Source organism: Cebus imitator, unplaced genomic scaffold (genome assembly GCF_001604975.1).
Source record: "Cebus imitator isolate Cc_AM_T3 unplaced genomic scaffold, Cebus_imitator-1.0 Scaffold283, whole genome shotgun sequence".
Classification (NCBI taxonomy): Eukaryota; Metazoa; Chordata; class Mammalia; order Primates; family Cebidae; genus Cebus; species Cebus imitator.
The window spans coordinates 1,571,769-1,592,152 of NW_016107598.1; the positions used below are offsets into that span (position 1 = coordinate 1,571,769).

Genomic DNA, 20,384 nt, shown 5'->3' on the forward strand with positions numbered 1-20,384 from the left:
GATTTGAACTCAGACCTGGAACAAGTAAACTCAGTGAATATTTATAGAATTCTTCGCCCCAGGTCCACAGAACATACATTTTTCTCAGTATCATATTACACCTATTTTGAAAGTGACCACATAATTGGAAGTAAATCACTCTTCAGCATTTGCATAGCATTTCACAGATTTAAATGAAATATTGGTTGGCTGTTTGTTATTTTCTTCCCTTATTCCTTCCTGTCTCCGCTGTTAAGCACAATTATCGGCATAAAAGAGGTTTTTAATACCTATTTTTAGATTGCATTCCAGTCTGGGCAATAGAGCAAGACTCCCGTTTTCTCTCCCCCTTTCTCTTTCTCTTTCTTTCTTTCAAAAAAACAAAAAACAAAAAAAAGACTTAAGGCACATGGGATTTTGACCTAAAACTTTAGGGTATCTTTGTCCAGAGAAATTGGTAATTTCTACAGAGACAGTGTAATACAGGGCTTTAAGCACATCTGTGCAGGCCTCAATGAAGCAGAATTTGAGTCCGGGTAATGGAGACACACTGGCTTCAGCAAAGACAGAATGTGGAAGTGGGGCTCACTCAAACACTGGCCTCATGAATGTCCTCACTGGATGCCAGCCCAGGTGAGGCTTAGCAGGCTACTCTAGTGGTGCTGGCATCAACAAAGGCACTGGCATCAACAAAGACACTGGCATGTGCAGGTGGTCTCATGCAGGCTGCTGCAGCTTGACCTTGGCCTACATTAAATGTGCATGTATGAGCAGCAGGGGCCTCATCAGATGCTGCTAAGACACCAGAAAACAATTTTATTCGAGGCAATGATTTGATGATAGAAAAAGCAACATTCATAGCTATGCTAGATGTTAATGACTATCAGTATTTGCTACTTTTAAACTTAAAGGCAGATGTGCCTTGGATGCAGAATAAAGTTCTAGAAAAGCTCAAAAAAAAAAAGAAAGAAAGATCTGATAAAGATAAATACATAGATAAATAAAGCTAATATTATTGTATTTTTGGTTTGTGATTCCTCTTTTTCTTCCAGTAGGGTTTTGAAGATTTTAACACTCCACTTCAATAATGGACTGAACATCTAGACAAATGATCAAGAAAGAAATAGAGGACTTAAGAGATTATAAACTAACTAGGTCTAACACATATGCAGAACTAGAACTCTCTACCCAACAACTGTTGGTTGCTTTTAATGAAATGAAAGAGTATCAAGGGTCAACAAACATATATTGTACAACACCCTTGCTTCAAGTACCTGCACCAGAGGAGACATGAAAGCATGAGATACAGCCCCTAAAGAAAGCTTTTTTTATGTAGATAGTTGAAATGAAAAAATAAAGGCAATGAAACATCACAGCACAACATAAAACAATAGGTGGTAAATCTTCTTCCATTGTGAGGCACAGAAAAGAGGAGTTATGGAATTTTTAAAACTTGAAAAGATCTTCTGTGTTTAAAGAACTATTTTACAAAAGAGATGGAACTTCATTCAGTTCCTACTGAATAGTTTTGGACAGGCGTACTTGAAAAGGCATTCCTGGACCAGTTGTGGTGGCCCATGCCTGTAATCCCAGCATGTTGGGAAGCCAAGGTGGGTGGATCACCTGAGGTCAGGAGTTTGAAACCAGCCTGGTCAACATGGCAAAACCCTGTCTCTACTAAAAATAAAAAAATTAGCTGGGCATGGTGGTGGGTGCCTGTAATCCCAGCTACTCAGAAGGCTGAGGCAGCAGAAGTGCTTGAACCTGGGAGGCGGAGGTTGTAGTTAGCAGAGATCACACCACTGCACTCCAGCCTGGGTGACAGAGCAAGACTCCATCAAAGAGAGAGAAAGAGAGAGAGAGAGAGAGAGAGAATGAAAATTCCTGAAAGAACAGGAGGAAGGATTTTCCATGATATAGGACAAAAGAAAAGAGACAAGCTGATCAGAGTTTATACTGAGAAGAGACAAAAGTGAGGTTGAACAGGTAGGTAGAATCAGTAGTATTTAACACTACCTTGCACACCTTAATTATTCAATAGGTGTCTATTTTATTTACTGAATGGATACAGTAAGTAATATAAACCCTGGGGAAGGTGATTATACACCAAACCTGATCATTTAGGGAGAGAATATATTACACAAGAGACAATGAGAAGAATCCTATCTCATTACTAAAATGTGTTTCTTAGAAGTATTGGTCCAGGATGTGGTCTCAGGATGATTTCCAAATAGTTGCCATATTTCCTGCATCATCTGCAAACTGAACACTTTGGTCAATTTCCTTGATACTTAATTTACAAAAATACTTCAATGTCTGGGTGTCTGAAAAGGAATAAATAAAACTTAAAAAAAATAAAAACAGCTACAATTTCTTGAGCAATTCCTATAAATAAGCACTTTGCTAACAGCAGTAATACTGGATTAACTAAGTGTTGAGCACTATGCTAGATACTTTACATATTTCTAATTTAATTCTCACAGCAATCCTATGTTGGTAAGATTAATTCAGTTTTACAGTTGAAACACCCAGGTTTACAGTAAAAGAGTAATTTGCCCAAAGTCAGGAAGCCAGGAGTGGCAGATCCAGGATTCAGACTCATTCCTGCCTGACTTCATACTCAAAGGCCCAAACTTCTTAACTGAATTTTTTTTTCCCCAAGAGGCATTATTAAGCAATAAAAGAATTTATTAGTAGAAATGCTTGATTCTTGCAGAGAAAATCATGTGAGTGTTAGAGCGTCATTGTGGGATCAGCAGATCTGTTGGGCAATCTGACCATGTAAATTTTCTAGACTTTAACTTCAATAAGGCATCACCCATAATATTATCGCTGAAACTACCATATGATGAAGTTCAAGTCCTGCCCTACACACTTATGACCTGTGTGATTTGTGGAAGTTACTTAACCTTTCTAAGTCCAATTTCTTCATCTGTCCAATGTGGGTAATAACAATAGCCACTTCACAAGATTCTTCAGAAAATTAGATAGCATCACATGAAGTATTTAGCTCAGTGATTATACCTGAAAAGCAGTAAATTAACATTTGCAACTTTTATTATTCAAGGGAAATGATTATATTTCTACTTTATGGATGTATCAAGCTCATACTCTTAAGATTTAGCCCCAAAAAACACCTTCTCTAAAAGCCTTTTCTATCATTGCCACTCCCAGGCCAAGTGTATGTTCCCAAAATTTGTGTGTGTGTGTATGTGTGTGTGTGTGTGTGTGTGTGTGTGTGTCTATATTTTCATTCATTTCACTTATCATTTTATAAAACTGTTATCTATTTATGTCCTGTCTCCTTCATTAAAAAGAAAAGCCCCCAAGGGTAGAGACTCACCTTATTCATCTCTTAATACTCTACTTTAAAAAACTGTATCACATTTTATCAATTTAGAAATCCTTGGGAAAGTGCATGTGGCTTCATGTGCATGTTCTCTTTTTGTTTAAGGTACATAAACCTTGTCTCTTTACCAAGCTCTAACTTTTTAAAAAGTAAAGATTCTATCTTACCACCATTTCCTGTTGTCAATAGCACGTTCTGTCTTTCTGGCATGTAAAAGGTATTTGAGGTATTTAAAACTGTTAACTTAGTAAGCTCTTCTTCTTACTTAGCACTTGAATGCTTTCTAACCACCTTCAGAGGCCTCATCTCCAGTGACCTTCCTCCCAGTCCTCTGACGTAAGAAGGTTGAGCATCATCACTACAAGGAAACTGAGGTTCAGAGAAGTATCCCATGGAGGGAGGGCTGCCAGTGCCAGCCTCACCCCTTAGTCTCACAATCTTCCCACTGTCTTACAAGGTCCTCAAGTTGGATTCAGGACAGCAGATCACCTAGGAAGTTCTTTATGACTGCCCTCCTTGATAGTAGAAGAAATAAACCAGCAATTATGACTTTAGGAATCTTTACATCTTACACTTCCAGGCAATTTTGAGGTTGCCCTCCACTCAGCAACCTTGAGCCAATCTTCCTGCCCTCCCTCTCCCACCACCGCCACCTTCCTTGCCCTTTCCCCAGCCATTGACTTACTTAGCCATCCCACGCTGGGAGTGCGCCGCACTCGTGGGTCATCATCCAAGGTGCGGGTTGCTAGGCAGGGCACTGAGTTCTCAAGCGGGCTGCGGGCTTTAGAGTCAGAAGCAGAAGACAGGAGGAGGAGGAGGAGGACACATGAGCAGCCACAGCAAGGATGAGGATGAAAGCATTAATTAAGAAGAAAAAATACTAAAGCAAATCACACAAGCGGGTTAAAGGAGAACAATGACATATTACAATGACACACACCCCCTCCCATGACCCTGCACTCTTAGATGAAACAAATCCCAACAAAGAATGAAAAAGTCTAAAAAGTTACATTCAATTATTGTAGTTCCCCAAATACCAATGGATGATCCACCCTGCAGTTCTAATACACAAAACGTAAATCATATTCAGAAGAAGAAAGAGTTACATAATAAACACTAATCTCAAGATGTAAGATCAAGATTGTTAATAATTCTGCACCACACAAGCACACACAGAGGGAAGTTGCACACAGCTTTCTAAAGCACAGGGGGCAGGGTGTCATATTAGTAAGCGGCTTTCTTATTATCTACTCAACAGACCCGTCTGTGGATCTTGTGCACAACTGCAGAAAGCAACGTTTCATACTTTCACTTCTGAAATGTTTTCCTTGATGAATACAGAGCTGGATCTCAATTTCCTCTGTTTTTCAGCCCTTCAGAAACATGAGACTGGGGTACGGATAAATTAATACCTTAATATAAGCCAATTTATGAATGCATGTTAGTCCTTCATTTTCTGGTGCTCTTTAATATTTTAACATTTTAACTTTTGGTGCACCTATGCCAAATCTTAGACCACAGCAAAGATTTGATAATGCTGCAGGCTATATATACAGTATGGTTCCTCCAGATACATTTCATCACCTGGATGAAACAACACCATCAACTTCCTCCTGAAGATAGTTTCAATGGGGCTCCACGTCATTTATTTTACTATTCCTATTAAATGCCATGCTCCAAGGCTAGTAAGGTATAGACAGCATAATCATCCTTTAAGGAACTACAATGAGGTTGGAAATATCTAGCCATCAAACTACATGCAACTTGACTTAAGAATGCTTTTTTCTCTTAAAAATTATTAAATGATCAAGGCAGTAAACAAAGCATATCCAACCAATAGCAAATATTAATCTATTCACATAAGTATGTAAACAACAGGGGAGACAAATGGTCTTTTGAAGGCTACTGATGCCTTGGAAGGTCAAGGTTTAAAGTGAACCATTTACAAATTAATATAAGTTTATAGCCAAATTTGGGGATTCAGCACATTATAAAATCCAGAAACATTTTTGTCAATTTATCTGTCTGTGTTTAAAAGCTGTAAATAAAGCCAGGACTTGTGAGCGGGCCATCTGTGCCAGCACCTGTTTGAGGCAAATCTGATGTCTTCTCTTTGCAATCTGAATTTTTAATTGTTTCCCATAATTGAAGTTCTTTGCAAGTTTTTATTGCACTAAGAAAAATGAAAAAGGGAAATGAACGGGTTGAGATTATTCCAAAATTGCTTTCGTTAAGAGGGAGACATTTAGAAATGTATATTATCATACTGACCAAGTTTCGCCTCCTAAGTGATCTGCTTAAAGACCCAATATTCCTGCAATAGCTAAATGAAATGAATTAGGCTAAACCACTGGCAAACATTTATCCAGGCTCAAGCAAGCATCCATTGAAATGCCAGATCAGTGAAAATTGACAGAGGCTGATAATGCAAAGGAAACTTCCACAAAAGAAGACATGCTCTTTAGCTTCTAATTTTTTAGAATGAGAATTCACATTCCTTTGGCTTCTCATAAGTATGTAGGCACCCAAATTTTATCACTGATACCATGGCTTGCTTCTAACATGAGTACAGAAAGTCAGTAGCTTCTTCTAAACTCTAGTGCTGATAACTAATGTTCCCCTGCAGCTTCTCTCCTTTACTCCTGTCAGTGTCCTGTTGGGAGCTAAAGCTGGAAATTTCTTTTTGCATATACAGCCTCCATTGAGGCTGAGCCTCACCATCAAGGGGACAGCGGAATGGAGCCTGGCACTTGCCAGCAAAGAACCTGGCTCCAAAGACAGGCATGAAAATGGAACTGCCCAGAGAGACTCAGCACCTGTGTTTTAGCAAAGCCTGACTGGAGCCATCTGGCAGCTTACCCTCACAAAAGCTGGGACTCGCACAGCATCCATTACCTTATACCGGCAAATGTCTACATTTTGAATTGTTGGACCCTCTGTGTACTTCTGTGCAGGAGGAGATACAAACTCTGTAACCCTTTCATGTTGCTTTTTTTTCTCTTCACAAATTAACTCCAAATATCAAATTTTGAGAAGTCATTCCCAAAGCTAGAACAGAACTTTTGTAATTATACCATGGTAATGATATATTATGTATGCCTTGTCTACATAATGCTTTCATTGTACCTCTTTTACACTTGAGCTACAAAATAAACAGCTTAGACTTGCTATTATCTTATATATTCTCTTTTAAATCACTTTTGCCTGACTTCAGGTATAAACAAGGTAGAAATTGATTATATTACCACAACCTGATGAGGAAAGATATAGCTCCAAAGGCTTTTGAGTGATGGTATCCAATATCTAGACTACAGAAAAAGATGTTGGAATATTTTTTTACATTATGTATGTTCCCCTTGAGAATCAATCTGTCCAAAACCATCAATCCTAAATCTGTTCAAGTGAGGAGGGTGTCTCTACTTGAATCAAGCAAATAGATACCCTCCCACAAAAAAAAAAAAGAAAAAAGAAAAAAATCTCCAGAGAAAATGCTTTTTTTGAACAATCCTATTAAGAAGAAAATTAATTTTATTCATGGCAAAGTTGTAAGACTCTTTTGGGATTGCAATGTAATATGTTCAAATAGTCATTGAACACTTCCTATGCATTCTGCACTGCTCTTTAGTCAAGAAATTTAACCCAACAGTATACAGCATTTCACTTAAACACATGAAACATGTTGCCCAGGAATCTCCATTTGGAAAGCCAATAAAGACATTCAACTGTCTGCCATGTTCAGTGTGTTTTCCTGCAAAGATGCAGAATGGCCTCTAGAGCCCTTCACCACCACATTATTACATGTGAGACCTGGACTGAGTGATGTGTGGGAAAGAAATTATGCTTGAGAAGCTCATCCTCTTGTAGTTGACTCAGCATATGGTTATTAAGCACAATGGGTTCCTCCATTTGCTATGCTTAGACAAGTTATTTATATTTCTGACTTTCAGGCTTTTCATCTGAAACGATATATACACTAGAGCGACCATAAAGAACAATGCCTGATGTATAACAAGTGCTGAAATAATGTGAGGCTACTACTCACATCATTAATGGAATGACCTTTCCTTTGTTCAACATCTTGAAGAGTGTTGGAAAACATTAAAGACAGAAATACTGGCCTATTTTAATTTCAAAGTGTGATTTTTAAGAAATTAGGTTCACAAACTTAGAAGGATTTGTCCTCTGTATTTCTATGGATACAGGAGTTGAGTAGAATGAGGCATGCTTAGTCATTCTTGGAAGACTTTAATTTATCCCCTCCTTTAAATGAGTCCACAGTGCTCACATTTTATGCCTCTATCTTGCTTACCCTTCTCTCCTTACTTTTCCCTGTTTTTCCCTCTCCTATTTCTCTTTCACAGGTAGCAGGATGTGGTCCCAGATCCGCATCTACACTTCTATTGCTCCCAGAGCAACACGGGACTTGGGAATATAAAAAGCTTTGCAAGGGTGGCTCTACTAAGGAAACTAAGCCTTGGAAGGAGATTTACTCAGGGTTGACAGCAGCAAATCAGTTCAATGTCCTTGAAATACATGACTTCTCCAGGAAAGGAAAATGAAGAAGAGAGAACTCACATGTGGTAGGATAAAGGCAAAGAGAATCATTTCCATTCCTTTACTCTCTCACAGACCCTAGCTGTATAAAACAGACTGACAACTAGTAAAATTTAAAAATATGTTTATTACATGGTAACATCTTGCTGTACACATATTATTTCTTGATAGCTAAAACTGTCATTACTTAGACATAATGATCAATCTTTATACTCTAAATTTAAAAATACTAGAAAGCCCATGAGTGACAACTCATGTATTATTTGGCATCTGCAAAGTCGATAATGAAAGTAGCACTATTTTAAAAATAAAACTCCAAGAATATTTTCATATAAATGAAGTCGTAGGCAAAAAATGGAGAGACATAGAAAATAATAAAGTGCAAAATAATGGTAATGAATTGAAGTTCTGTCCTCAGTTTTAAAGCTGAAAGTCATTAAATTTTCCCCTTGAAATATTTCTGAATAATAGCTGGTCCTTACGGTGTACTATGATCTGAATGTTTTTGTCTTCCCAAAATTCTTAGGTTGAAGCTAACCTCCAATGCAATAGTGTTAAAAGGTGAAGCCTTTGTAAACTGATTAGGTCAGGAGACCTCCACCCTCAGGAATGGGATTCATGATCTCATGAAAGGCTTGAAGGAACCTGTTTGCTCTTCCACGTTGTAAGGACACAAAGAAGTAACCATCTATGAGGAAAGGGCCCTCACCAGGCACCAAATCGGCTGGCACCTTGATCTTGGACTTGCCAGCCTCCAGAAATGTGAGCAGTAAATTTTTACTGTTTATAAATTACCCAATCTAAGGTATTTTGTTATAGCAGTATGAATGCACTAAGGCACAATGGTATCTCACATTTTGCTTATTTAATAATTTTCAGAAAGATATCTCATTTATTCCTGCTTATATGCACAGAATAAGACTTTATTACCCTTATTTTACAGATATAAAAACTGAGGCTCAAGGAGATTATGTAAATTGCTCATTATCACACTGCTACTAAACCTTAGCCCAAGAATTGAATGAAACCTCTGGAAATGATGGTGCATGTCTTCAAGAAGAAGATTATAAAGTTGGCCTTTAATGTCAAACAACTAAATATCTACTTGTGTTGTATCTCTTAAGTCCAACTCCTCATTGCTATAAAGAGTGGAATAGTTTAGCAAATACTGAGAGGGAATGACCCTTGGAGAAAAATGTGGCTTTTAAAGATCTGAACATTATACATTTGGAAAATCAGTTGTCTGCCTAGAGAAAGAAAAGGAAAATAAGAAAATAAGAATGGTGTCTGATGGATCAATTAGAAATGCAATAATAACAATAGCCATAATAGCTACTGTTATTAAGGAATGGGATTTCATTGAGGCACTTTGCTAGCAACTTTCCATAGACTGGTTCATTTATTCTCAGGTGGGAAAGAGCTCCACAGTTGTTTGGGTGCTGGTCAGGATATTCATCTGTGCTATGAAAATGAATGCAAAATGAGAGTCCTGAACAAAACAGGTGAATGTATGCTGTTGCTTTTGGGAAAGCATTAATTGTATGCAGAAAGGTACATTGGAAGAGGATTCTAATCTTAAGGAGATGTGGGCCTAAGAACTGCAAGATGTCAACTGACCTATCTGAGAACTAGAGAAGCATGATGACCAGCTTCAGATACAGGTTAGGAAAACATCTGACTTACATATTGATTCAGAGGTCATGTCTGAATTCAAGGGTTTGGGGCAGTTGCGGGAGATGGCCTGAAAAGAAGAACAACCCTGCCTGAGACAAATGGGCAAGGTGGAATCCCAAGTGCAGGCAAAAAGCGAAGAATTTCTAAAGGGAATGAGGAAGCCCCCAGATCTGGTGGTGGTCCCAGCCAGATCAAATACATGCCAGTGTCAAGGCAGCTGAATCTAATATCAAACGAAATAGTTTGAATGGGCCTAATCTCAAATCAGATCCAATGCAACAAAAGCCCAACTAATATCACTTTTATTTCACTGGAGCCTAAAATTACTATTAACATAAAAATTGATTTCTTTCCATTGTTTGTTCTGCATTGCGAACCACTGTAGATAACAGCAATAGACTATACTTTTAAAAATACCTAAAGGTTGTATGCTTATATCAAACCAGCAATGTGGGAGGCAGCAAGGGAATGGCATCCCACCTAGTAGATGACATTAAACAGAGGAGTCCAGGTTCAGGAAAGTAGTGGCAACCCATAATGGGGGCAAGTGGATTGCATTTCTCATATTTGAAGAAAATGGTGGTAAACTGAAGATAAGACCCAGAGGTTCCATCAGGAGCAGGTCCAGGGTGCCTACAAATATGGAGGAGGTCACAAGCATAGGGGAAAGTATGGGGGAAGCAGCAAGAGGCATAGGAGACAGCATTCTCCTTGGAGCTGCCACTGTCTCCAACTCCTTATCTGTCTCATGCTACAACATTAACAAGTCTTGGATTTCCAGTGTGATTTAGGGCTCCTCTGACACCCATTTAGCAAAAGATAAAACCAATGAAGGGAACAAACCATTCTGTAAGAAGGCTATGATGAGAAAAGCCTTAGTCACCTCCCATTGCTAATGAAAGACTTGGTATCACTTACCAAAGGGCAGAGGGAATAAATCAGCACTATATCTGCAAGTTTCTTTTCAAATAGTAAGCTACAGAGCAAGCATCATTTCAGAAACCACTCCTACTCAATATAAGATTTTTTTTCTTCTCTAATTGTGCTTAAACACATTGTATATAATTTACTAACATTTGTGGAGCAATGACTATGTGCCAGTTACCAGTCTAAACATTTTATATTTTTTTATTTAATTTTCATTATCTCTCTTTTACAGACATCAAAACCAAGTACTAAATTACCTTTTCAATTTTTTATTGAAAAAAGAAAAACTTTTCACTAGTACAAAGCGAGGTCATAAAACTAGATTAAGAAAAAATAAAATCCATAGTCTAGATCCAATTAGATCACTAAAGCCAATTCTCAATAAAGGACATCTATACTCTCAGAGCTTGGAAGGCAAGGAACTGATCTTTATGGTAATCTAGGGGGAATAAATAAAGAAGTCAGGAAAAAATCAGGGACAGGTCGATGATGGCCTTATCCAAATTTCTACAAAGGTAGGAAAAGGTGAATACTCAAATTTAGGCTCCTCATTGGTTTTGGTCCTTAAAGTCACGTCTCAATCATCTTTTGCAAGCTTTGGGATAAAACAATAGATACAAAAAGTATCCATTTAAATGATACATTTTTAAAAAATCAGATCCTCTTATAAACTATGACTTTTTAAAATGCAGTTGTTAACTTTGTCATAAACATCTCACTAAATATTTATTGAATGAATACCAATTAAGAATAAACTTTACTTTTACTTCCTAATAAAAAGCAAACTAAATGCATCTTTATTTTTAAAATAATATCAAGCAATGTTTCCAGGCTTAAACATTATTTTTTCATAATACACTAAAATAATAGAGAACTATTAGCTAAGTATCTCAGACCAAATTATTAGGCAGAATCATATGAAACTGCTGACACCTTAATTTTAGCCACAAAAATGGCAATGTCATATAATTCAACCCAAAACAATAGTGAGAAATAAAAAGTAGGTAAAGAAAAATCCAACACCAAAGTAACCTAAAACCTCATTAATTTCTTCAGGTAACACTATAGAAATGCCCCAATTAATATATTGAGAAATTATAGCACTTGCCTGAAATTTAGTATCTGGCAGATATGCCCATAGACTTTACACATGTCTGAGACAAGTAGGAATTTCACAGTAAGTATCATTTTGAAAGCTCACCTCATTATTTCCTGATTTATTACAGATAAAAAATGTTTTTTCCTCCTTTTTAAAACCATAAAATCATCTTGAACCCTAAGCCATACCAGGATACTAAAAGATGAGAGTGAGTCTTTAGCTGCTAATAAAGACAGTAGTGTGCTGGTAATGGATGTTCCAGTAAATGTTTGAAAACCACTTTCCAAGGGAAAAAACTTATTTGTATATGAATATGTGTGTGTATGTGTATGTGGTGAATTTTACTGATAAAAAGGATATTGTGACAACCAAGTACAAAGGGGTTCCTGAAGAAACTCTGACTGGCCTATGTACTGGGAGGAGTGTACACCGGGGTGGAGCCTTGGGAAGTTTGTGCTATTTGCAGGGAGGAGAAGCCTGGCCCCTCCTCTTCCTGGGTGGTACCTGGCATTCAATCTATGAGGCAGGAAGCCTGTACTACCAGGACTCTTGCTCTCCTGAAAGTCTTTGTTTCCCTATTTTTCCTTTTTGCCCAATAAATTCCATTTTTCTCACTCTTCAAATTGTCTGCAAGCTGAATTTTTCATGATCATGTGACAAGGACCTCATCGTTGGCAGAACTAATGAAAAGTCCAATGACAATATGTAGCACACATTATATAAATCATAATAAAATATACAATACTCTATTGTAAATTGCAAATAGTTGATTATCATACAGTACTTTAGTTGATCATGGCCAAACTCTTGCATCAGCAGCTAACATGGTTGCAACTGGCAAATGAGTAAGTAGTATACTTCCAATATCCATCAGATATCCAACAAATACTTGTGACATTTGTTGATTAATATTATTATGTATGTTAACCAGTAAGACAAAAGTGAAACAATGAAGGAATATGTCAGACTTCATGCATTTATCAATGATGTGGATGACTCTTTTCCTAAATCTATTCCTAGATAATAGTTTTTGATTACTGAAAAAAATGTCCTTCAATTTATTTCTGTCATTCATTTTGGCAGCTATAGACACTTTACACTTTTAAATTTAACCTACATTATTAGCATTTTTCCCCATCACTTCTTTAAGCCTGGAGACAAATGACCAAAAAAAAAAAAAAAAAACCTCAAGCCCTGATTTGTAGCATTTGCTGGTTTCTGTGGGGTAAATCCTACCGTAACAGCCCATTTCAAGCTACCAATATAGTCACTGAATGCAGAGCTGAAAAGAGATGCACAATGGCACACTATTTTATAGCATTTCTACCACCATACAGACACAATAGATAAAAATAACCAGCTGGGAGCGGTGGCTCATGCCTGCAATCCTAGCACTTTGGGAGGCCAAGGCGGGCAGATCACTAAGTCAGGAGATCGAGACTATCCTAGCCAACATGTGAAACCCTGTCTCTACTAAAAATACAAAAAAATTAGCTGGGTGTGGTGGCACGTGCCTATAATCCCAGCTACTTGGGAGGCTGAGGCAGGAGAATTGCTTGAACCAGGGAGTCCAGGTTGCAGTGAGCCAAGATCTTGCCACTGCACTCCAGCCTGGTGACAGAGCAAGACTCCATCTCAAAAAATAATAATAATAGTAAAAACCTTAAGAGCACAGACTACAGTAAAACGTAGTGAACAGGCAGAAACCAATAAATTTTCAGTATTCATTATCTTTGCTTTAATATAATTGTAAGTTTACATAATTTAATTTTTAATAGTAAAAATTAAACAACCAGCTTGCAAATCCCTGATAACTGTATTTAACAACCAGCTTGCAAATCCCTGATAACAACTGGCTTTCCTGAGTAGATTAGACCTGGCTCCAGTACACCATCGGGAAATAAAAAAATTCACAACTCTGAAGTTATCTATAAATTTCAGTTATTTATTACATTGCTGCTAGCTATAATTAAAGCTGGCAATGTCACTGAATTTATTTTGTAGCCTATGTAGAAGACAAAGGTATACAAATTTATCTAGGTTTTACATGGAGATATCAGAATCTAGCTCCAACTATAACAGATGTAAAGATTCAAGCAAAAATTTGCCATTTGATAATTTATAAGAATGTACCTTGAAGGCGCACAAAATTCATTGCTAAAGATCTCTCAAAGCCAAATCTTGCCTCTGGATATTTAAAAGAAGTTAGGTAGCATTAAGGCCAATAACAACATGTTTTAAAAGGTCTAATCACATCCCACGCCTCAGAGTGTAAGCTGATCAGCTGAAGACCTGGAAAAGAACTGTCTGCCCTTCCTATTTGCTTTCTGCCCAGCATAGATAACATTTCACAAGTGAAAAGGTAGATGACAAAGGCATTTCACCTTTTCTCTGAAGTACAGAGATCTACAGATAGGATGAAAGATTGAATGGCGAGCGATATCAACTCCTTAATTGTATTCCACATCCAAATACTTTCTCCTAAAGCACAAGATTCTGGCCACCAAGATCCATCTGTTCCTAATTTCTACTCTACCTGCAGTTTCATGGAAATGAAGTTCACCATACCGGTAGAAAGCCTCCTGCATGCCATATTCATTTCTCTTCTTTTTGAAAACACATCGATATTTGAAAATAATGCACCCATTCACTTCTTTATACTTCCTCCAACCCCATGTTAAACTAATTCAATCATCAAATATTGGGATTTCATTTTACATGAGAAAGTAAAATGAAAATTTATTTCTTATTAAATAAGAAAAGAGTAACTTCAATTTTAATTGCCATAATTTCAAAAATATAAATTGTGGAATAAAATATTTGTGACATCAGATATAATAAACTACTCATCCTATAACTTTCTAACCATTAAGTAACCTCTCTCCCCCAAACCACAATAAAAAAAAAAAAAAAAAAAAAAAAAAAAAAAAAAAAAAAAAAAAAAAACAGGGGAGACACAAAAAACAAAATATTTCCCATCTGCAGAAATCTTGTAAGTAACAGTAGAACCATCAAACTGTATTAGAAATACTGCAGATTCCATTCTCTTTTATGAATTTTTTTTTATAAAAAGCATTTTATTTTAATTATTTCCCCATAACCAGTTGGGCCTAAAAAAATATAGCACAGAAAATCTGCCAGTAGCTTTCTTCCAGCCAACTGTTACCTTTATACTAAGAAGAGAAAACCCATTTCCAGAAATGGCATAGCTGAGTTGCAGTTCAGTTGATACAATTCGCTTACTCCACCTTTTTCCATGAAAACCAGTTTTATGTTAATCTGAAAATGCAGCTGAGGACAATGAATTAGAATCTTCCTTATCACTCATCTCTCTCTCTCTTTTTTTTTTTTTTTTTTTTTGAGACAGTCTCGCTCTGTCACCCAGGCTGGAATGCAGTGGCATAACCTCAGCTCACCATAACCACCATCTCCCAGGTTCAAGCAATTCTCCTGCCTCAGCCTCCCAAGTGGCTGAGACTACAGGCATGTGACACCACACCTAGCTAATTTTTTGTATTTTTTTAGTAGAGATGAGGTTTCACCATTTTCATTAGCCAGGATGGTCTCAATCTCCTGACCTCATGCTCCACCTGCCTCAGCCTCCAAAAGTGCTGGGATTTTCAGGCATGAGCCACCATGCCTGGCCTCATCTCTCTTCATACTAAAAAAGATGGGGTGGAATGGGAGGATAGACCTAACCCTATCAGGCCAATGCTTAGTAATTCTTTCCACCATACCTTCATTTTCCAGACCTCACGGAAACCAACTTCTCCCTTCTCAGATTGTTCCCAATCATGAAATTTATTTGAAACAAAGGCAATGATACAGATAGACATTCTACAGGAAACTCTGGTAAATCAACAAACTACGGATAGGATATAGTGTCTTCCTTATCATTAAATAATGGGGTTAATATCCCATCTCAAATAATTATTCTTGGATCTATCATTATCACATATCAAAAAAGCAGATTGGCTTTATTAGAGGTAAAAAATAATATTAAGTCTAACTTTGATGAAGTAATCATTTATATAAGCTGAACACCATTTCACATACTAAGCAAACAGTGATAGGAGATTTCAAGGTATTTATCATATCTTACTATTTTCCTAACTCTGGCAAACCACCATGTTGAAAACATATCCACAGAGGTACTCAATAATCTAAGAATTTGCTGATTCATATAATATTCCATTGTTTCATCATAGAGTTACTACAGAACCACCCCCGGAGTAAGCAGGGCACATGGCAGTAGCAGCCTACAACAACTGCGGAAATCTTTCCAGCAGGACTATAAACCTGCCCAACTAAATTGAAAATGTCATTATGAAATGACTATGGCATATGAACTCAAGAAAATAAGAAATATGGAGAAGGGTTAAAACAAAGGTGACAGGAGATGGTGTAAAGGTGAGTGAGACAAGAGAAAGCAGCAGCCAGCTGGCCTCTGCATTACCATTATCAGGGTTGGTAAACATCCTACTTGCACTGGAGACTGTCTTCCCAATGTCAGCCAGGGACCGAAGGTTGGATTTCTTGGTTTGATGCCGGTGCTTCCGGAGCAAAGTATAGGTCACCTTATCCTTAAGTTCAGGTTTCAACAGGCCTGTCTCAATCTGATGGTCAACAATCATTTCTAATACAAAAGCAAAGCAAAACAAAAGCAAAAATCAAAACTCAGTCACGAAACCACAAAGTTATTTTTTTACTCTAACTTTATGGATGTAACCCTCAAATTCAATATCAATATATTATTTTCCAAATTTCCAATTTCACACTTTATGTAAAAGATAAAGATCATGTGTACACGGATACTGGCATTAATGAGAGTTACAAATATTAGAGTATTCATTTTATTTTTTTTTCAATCCCAGTTATGGTGTATTCACATAAGTTAGATTCTTCTGTAACAAAGTTAGTAATTTATATTTTTCAATTTAAAAAAGTAAGATTCAAAAAGTTCATGTACTCATAGCAAATGTACATCAGAAATGTAAATGATATACAAAAAGTTAAAAAGTATAGAAAATTTAATGAGATTGTTCATTTTTAAAATCTATTTTCCCAAATTCTTCTGTAATGTTATATATACTTAATAATAGAATACAGTAAAGGAAAACAATATCCAATATCAGGTCATCTGAATTAATCCAATGAAAGAAAGGTTAAACTACAAAATTATGCTGCAATCTTTTCTAAGAAAAGAGGCTTATTCTCCTTGTTCAGATCCAACTAAAGACTTTCCAATGTATTTCCATTGGACATTTTAAAGTATAAAGTGACCAGAATTTTTTATGAAACTGTAATATGTTGGTCTTACTAACAAAATAATTTAAGTTTCTATTATTCTTTTTTTAGTGTGATTTTAACCAGAAAGATGATACTGTTTCATAGAAATTGCTCATAGGCCATTCTGCTGGAAGTTAAGTTCTTATTCCAATAGAAAATAAGAAACCCTCTTTCTCACAAGTCAACATGTAAGCAATATGGCATAAATGAAGCCTGGTGCATTCTACTCTACATGACAGACCAACATTTATCTCCAGCCAGGATGGGGCTGAGGACAAAACATTACAGAATCCATGAAGATATGCATTGGTAGGAGTCTATCTCAATGTATGCAAGTAGAACTTTAGTCCTCTGCACAGAACAAGAGTAATGGATCCCATGCCTCCCTTTCTGGTATATGGATGCATCTAGCACATACATTCATATTTTCCTCTTAGGCAAACTTTAGTATGTAAATGTAGAGAAATGAACAATAGGTATTCTTTTCCAAAAGGCTGTCAAGAAAATCAATGAGTACTGATAGGACAACAGCATCTCCCATGGATTCTCACTTCTTTGTAAAGAGAAGTTACAGATGTTCAAAGGGTTTTGCTTGAGCATGACTGAACTTCTCAAAAGTCCATCTTCTAAGCACTCACAGAATTGGCCTCACAGCCTATAGCTAGAAACTGGCAATTTTCACAGTGTACAGTCAACTATTTGGAAGCCAAGCAGAGGCTGAATCCAGGATTTTTCATCACATGCCTCACAGAGATGCCATAAATGTTATATAACATGGGACCACTTGGTAGGGAGGCTGGACAAGGCAGGAAAAGATTCCCCCATAAGAATGTTTTGGTTTGAAAGTGGCTTTTAGCTCTGAGTATTTTTAACTCCACAAACCCCACTCAGTAAAACTATCAGAATTGATCCTGTAATTACAGTTAAACTTCTATTCTACAGTAAATAATTAGATGCCTACAAAACACAACCCCTCTACTTTCCCTTTAAGTCCTTTTAAAGTGGAAAGTCCATTTTACAGAAGAACCAGAAAAACAAACAGACCCACCATATCTGCTACGAGTGCTATCAAGCTCCTACTTTAATTTCAGAATTGTAGATTAAACTGTTTCTTATCTACTCTTCCTGGCAGAGCCTCCCTCTAATTCTTGCCCTCCCTTGAAATCTCAAACCAATCTTTATGTATGCATAGCCAGTCCTCTGTTACCAATGCCTGGAAATCACCAGTTAGAACAGGTTAAAATATCTGTGTGGCTTTATGCCCTTCGTTAAGTTTCCATTAAAATGGCCAACATTATAGGGATCTCTTTAAGCATAAACTACAAAATCATTCCAAGGAAAGTAGGGGCAGTAACATTTCACAGCTACACTGAAATTAATCCTTCAATGTTCAAAATCCCACAGGCGCTACCAGTTGGGAGACAATATGCCAACTCTACATGATAACAGAGCTGAAAGGAACCTCCTAGAGCATCAAGTTCAATCTCTTGTTATGCTGATGAGAACACAGGGCCACAGAGTGACTTGTCCGCAGACATAGACTGATTAGAGGCAAAACTCCCATATAAAACCAGGTTTTCCGACTCAAAGTTTAGATCTTTCTCCATGTCACACAATGTTATTCTTTACTTAAAAACTAAGCTCTAAAGAAAATAAAATTGATATGTGCAGAGCTTTTGCAGACCAAAAGAATGATGGCTATGTGACAGAAGAATGGACAAAGATCACGAACATTCTTAAAAGAAACACAAAGGGGCAAAAATACATAAATACATACTCAACTTCAAGATTAACTAAGATAATTTAAATAAATGTACAAATATGACCAATTATGAGAATTTTTTTAATTTGTCAAAGAAATAAAAACTAAACAGTTGAATCAACCCCCATGATGTGAAAGGTATTCCATGGGCAATTCCATTTCTGGTGACAATGGTGCAGTATTGACTAGGAAGTACAAAAGCTTTGTAATATGTTTACACCTTTTGAATAGTCTACCGTTAGAAATATATCCTAAAGAAATCATTTCACAACAACATAATAAAGATGTTCACTTCTTTTCTTAAAATTAAAACTTAAAGGCAATCTAAATGCCCAAGAATAGTTTATTGAATATTTTGCAGCTACTATAGTAATGTTCATATTTCTATTTAATGACATAAAAAAGTCCTTATGTTTTTAAAAAAAACATACTAAAATGATGTAGTATGGTTCCATTTTGTAAAATCAATTATATATGTGTAAACAGAGTTTTACAGAAAAAAAATGCTGAGAGGACAGCTCTGAGAGATTAGTGAGTTTTTTTAATTTTACATGTTACGGTTTTCCAGATTACTTAAAAATGAACATGCATTAGTTTTGTGACTACGAAGAAAGTTAATGCCATTTTAAAAATATAAAAGGTATAAAAATTAAGAAACAATAGGACCAACCTATCTGCCAACATGCACAGCTCGGGAATGCCTTTAAATATAAAAATGAGACTCCAAAAATAGAGCTACATTTTCCCAATCCATTTCCCATCATGATAAAATACCTGAAATGGCTTATAATTTTTTTAACTTAAGAGGAGAGGAAAATTCCCATAGACTCAGCTGCATACACGAATGACACTCTTTAAATGTAGAATTACAATGAGGATACGAATAATAAAGCTATTAAATAATCTGTGAAAATGATGTTTTATCCTTTATAACACTTTAAAGATAAATTTTTCTATTAAGATTCAGAAGAAGTTCCTCATGAAAAAATCAAGTAGAGGTCCTGAGACGAATAAAAAATAGGCTGAATTTTTTATGTAAGTGTGAGAAGTAACACCTGCTTAAACAGTCACCCACCGTGGTGCAGGGCTCTCACGTGGTGTAGTGCTGTCTTTGAGCCTGCAGAGTGAGATGCCTCTCAGAGGCAGGCTAGTGAGGGGTAGCAGGTGGACTACAAAGGAAAATAAAAAGCAGCTATGGTTTGTTTGATATAATCACGCTTGCTATTATTTCTTTTTCTTCTCATTTGTTGATATAAAATTGCGGTGTGGGGGGAGATGCATCTTAAGAATTAGCTGTGCCCAGTGTGTAGTGCTCCCCTCCCTTTGTCCATGTGCTCTCATCGTTCAACACCCGCCTATGAGCGAGAACATGCGGTGTTTGATCTTCTGCTCCTCTGTCAGTTTGCTGAGAATGATGGTTTCCAGATTCATCCATGTCCCCACAAAGGACCCAAACTCATCGTTTTTGATGGCTGCATAATATTCCATGGTGTATATGTGCCACATTTTCCCTATCCAGTCTATCGTCGATGGGCATTTGGGTTGGTTCCAGGTCCTTGCTATTTTAAACAGTGCTGCAATGAACATTCGTGTACACGTGTCCTTATAGTAGAAGAGCTGGGGGGGGATAGCAGGGGGAGAAATGCCACATGTAGGTGATGGGGAGGAAGGCAGCAAATCACACTGCCATGTGTGTTCCTATGCAACAATTTTGCATGTTCTTCACATGTACCCCAAAACCTAAAATACAA

At 36.9% G+C, this 20,384-nt stretch overlaps 1 protein-coding gene across 9 annotated transcripts in view; it reads right to left on the reverse strand.

Moving 5' to 3' along the window:
• The window catches only part of SLC4A4 (solute carrier family 4 member 4), a 496,548-nt gene that overhangs the window by 205,545 nt on the left and 270,619 nt on the right, over nt 1-20,384 (reverse strand). For 7 of the 9 annotated variants that reach the window (XM_017501627.2, XM_017501631.2, XM_017501632.2 and 4 more), the window contains one exon: nt 16,039-16,218. In XM_017501627.2, coding sequence (XP_017357116.1) covers nt 16,039-16,218 — 180 coding nt within the window. The remainder of the gene's footprint in view (nt 1-16,038; nt 16,219-20,384) is intronic. The other 2 variants (XM_017501628.2, XM_017501630.2) reach the window with 1 other exon arrangement.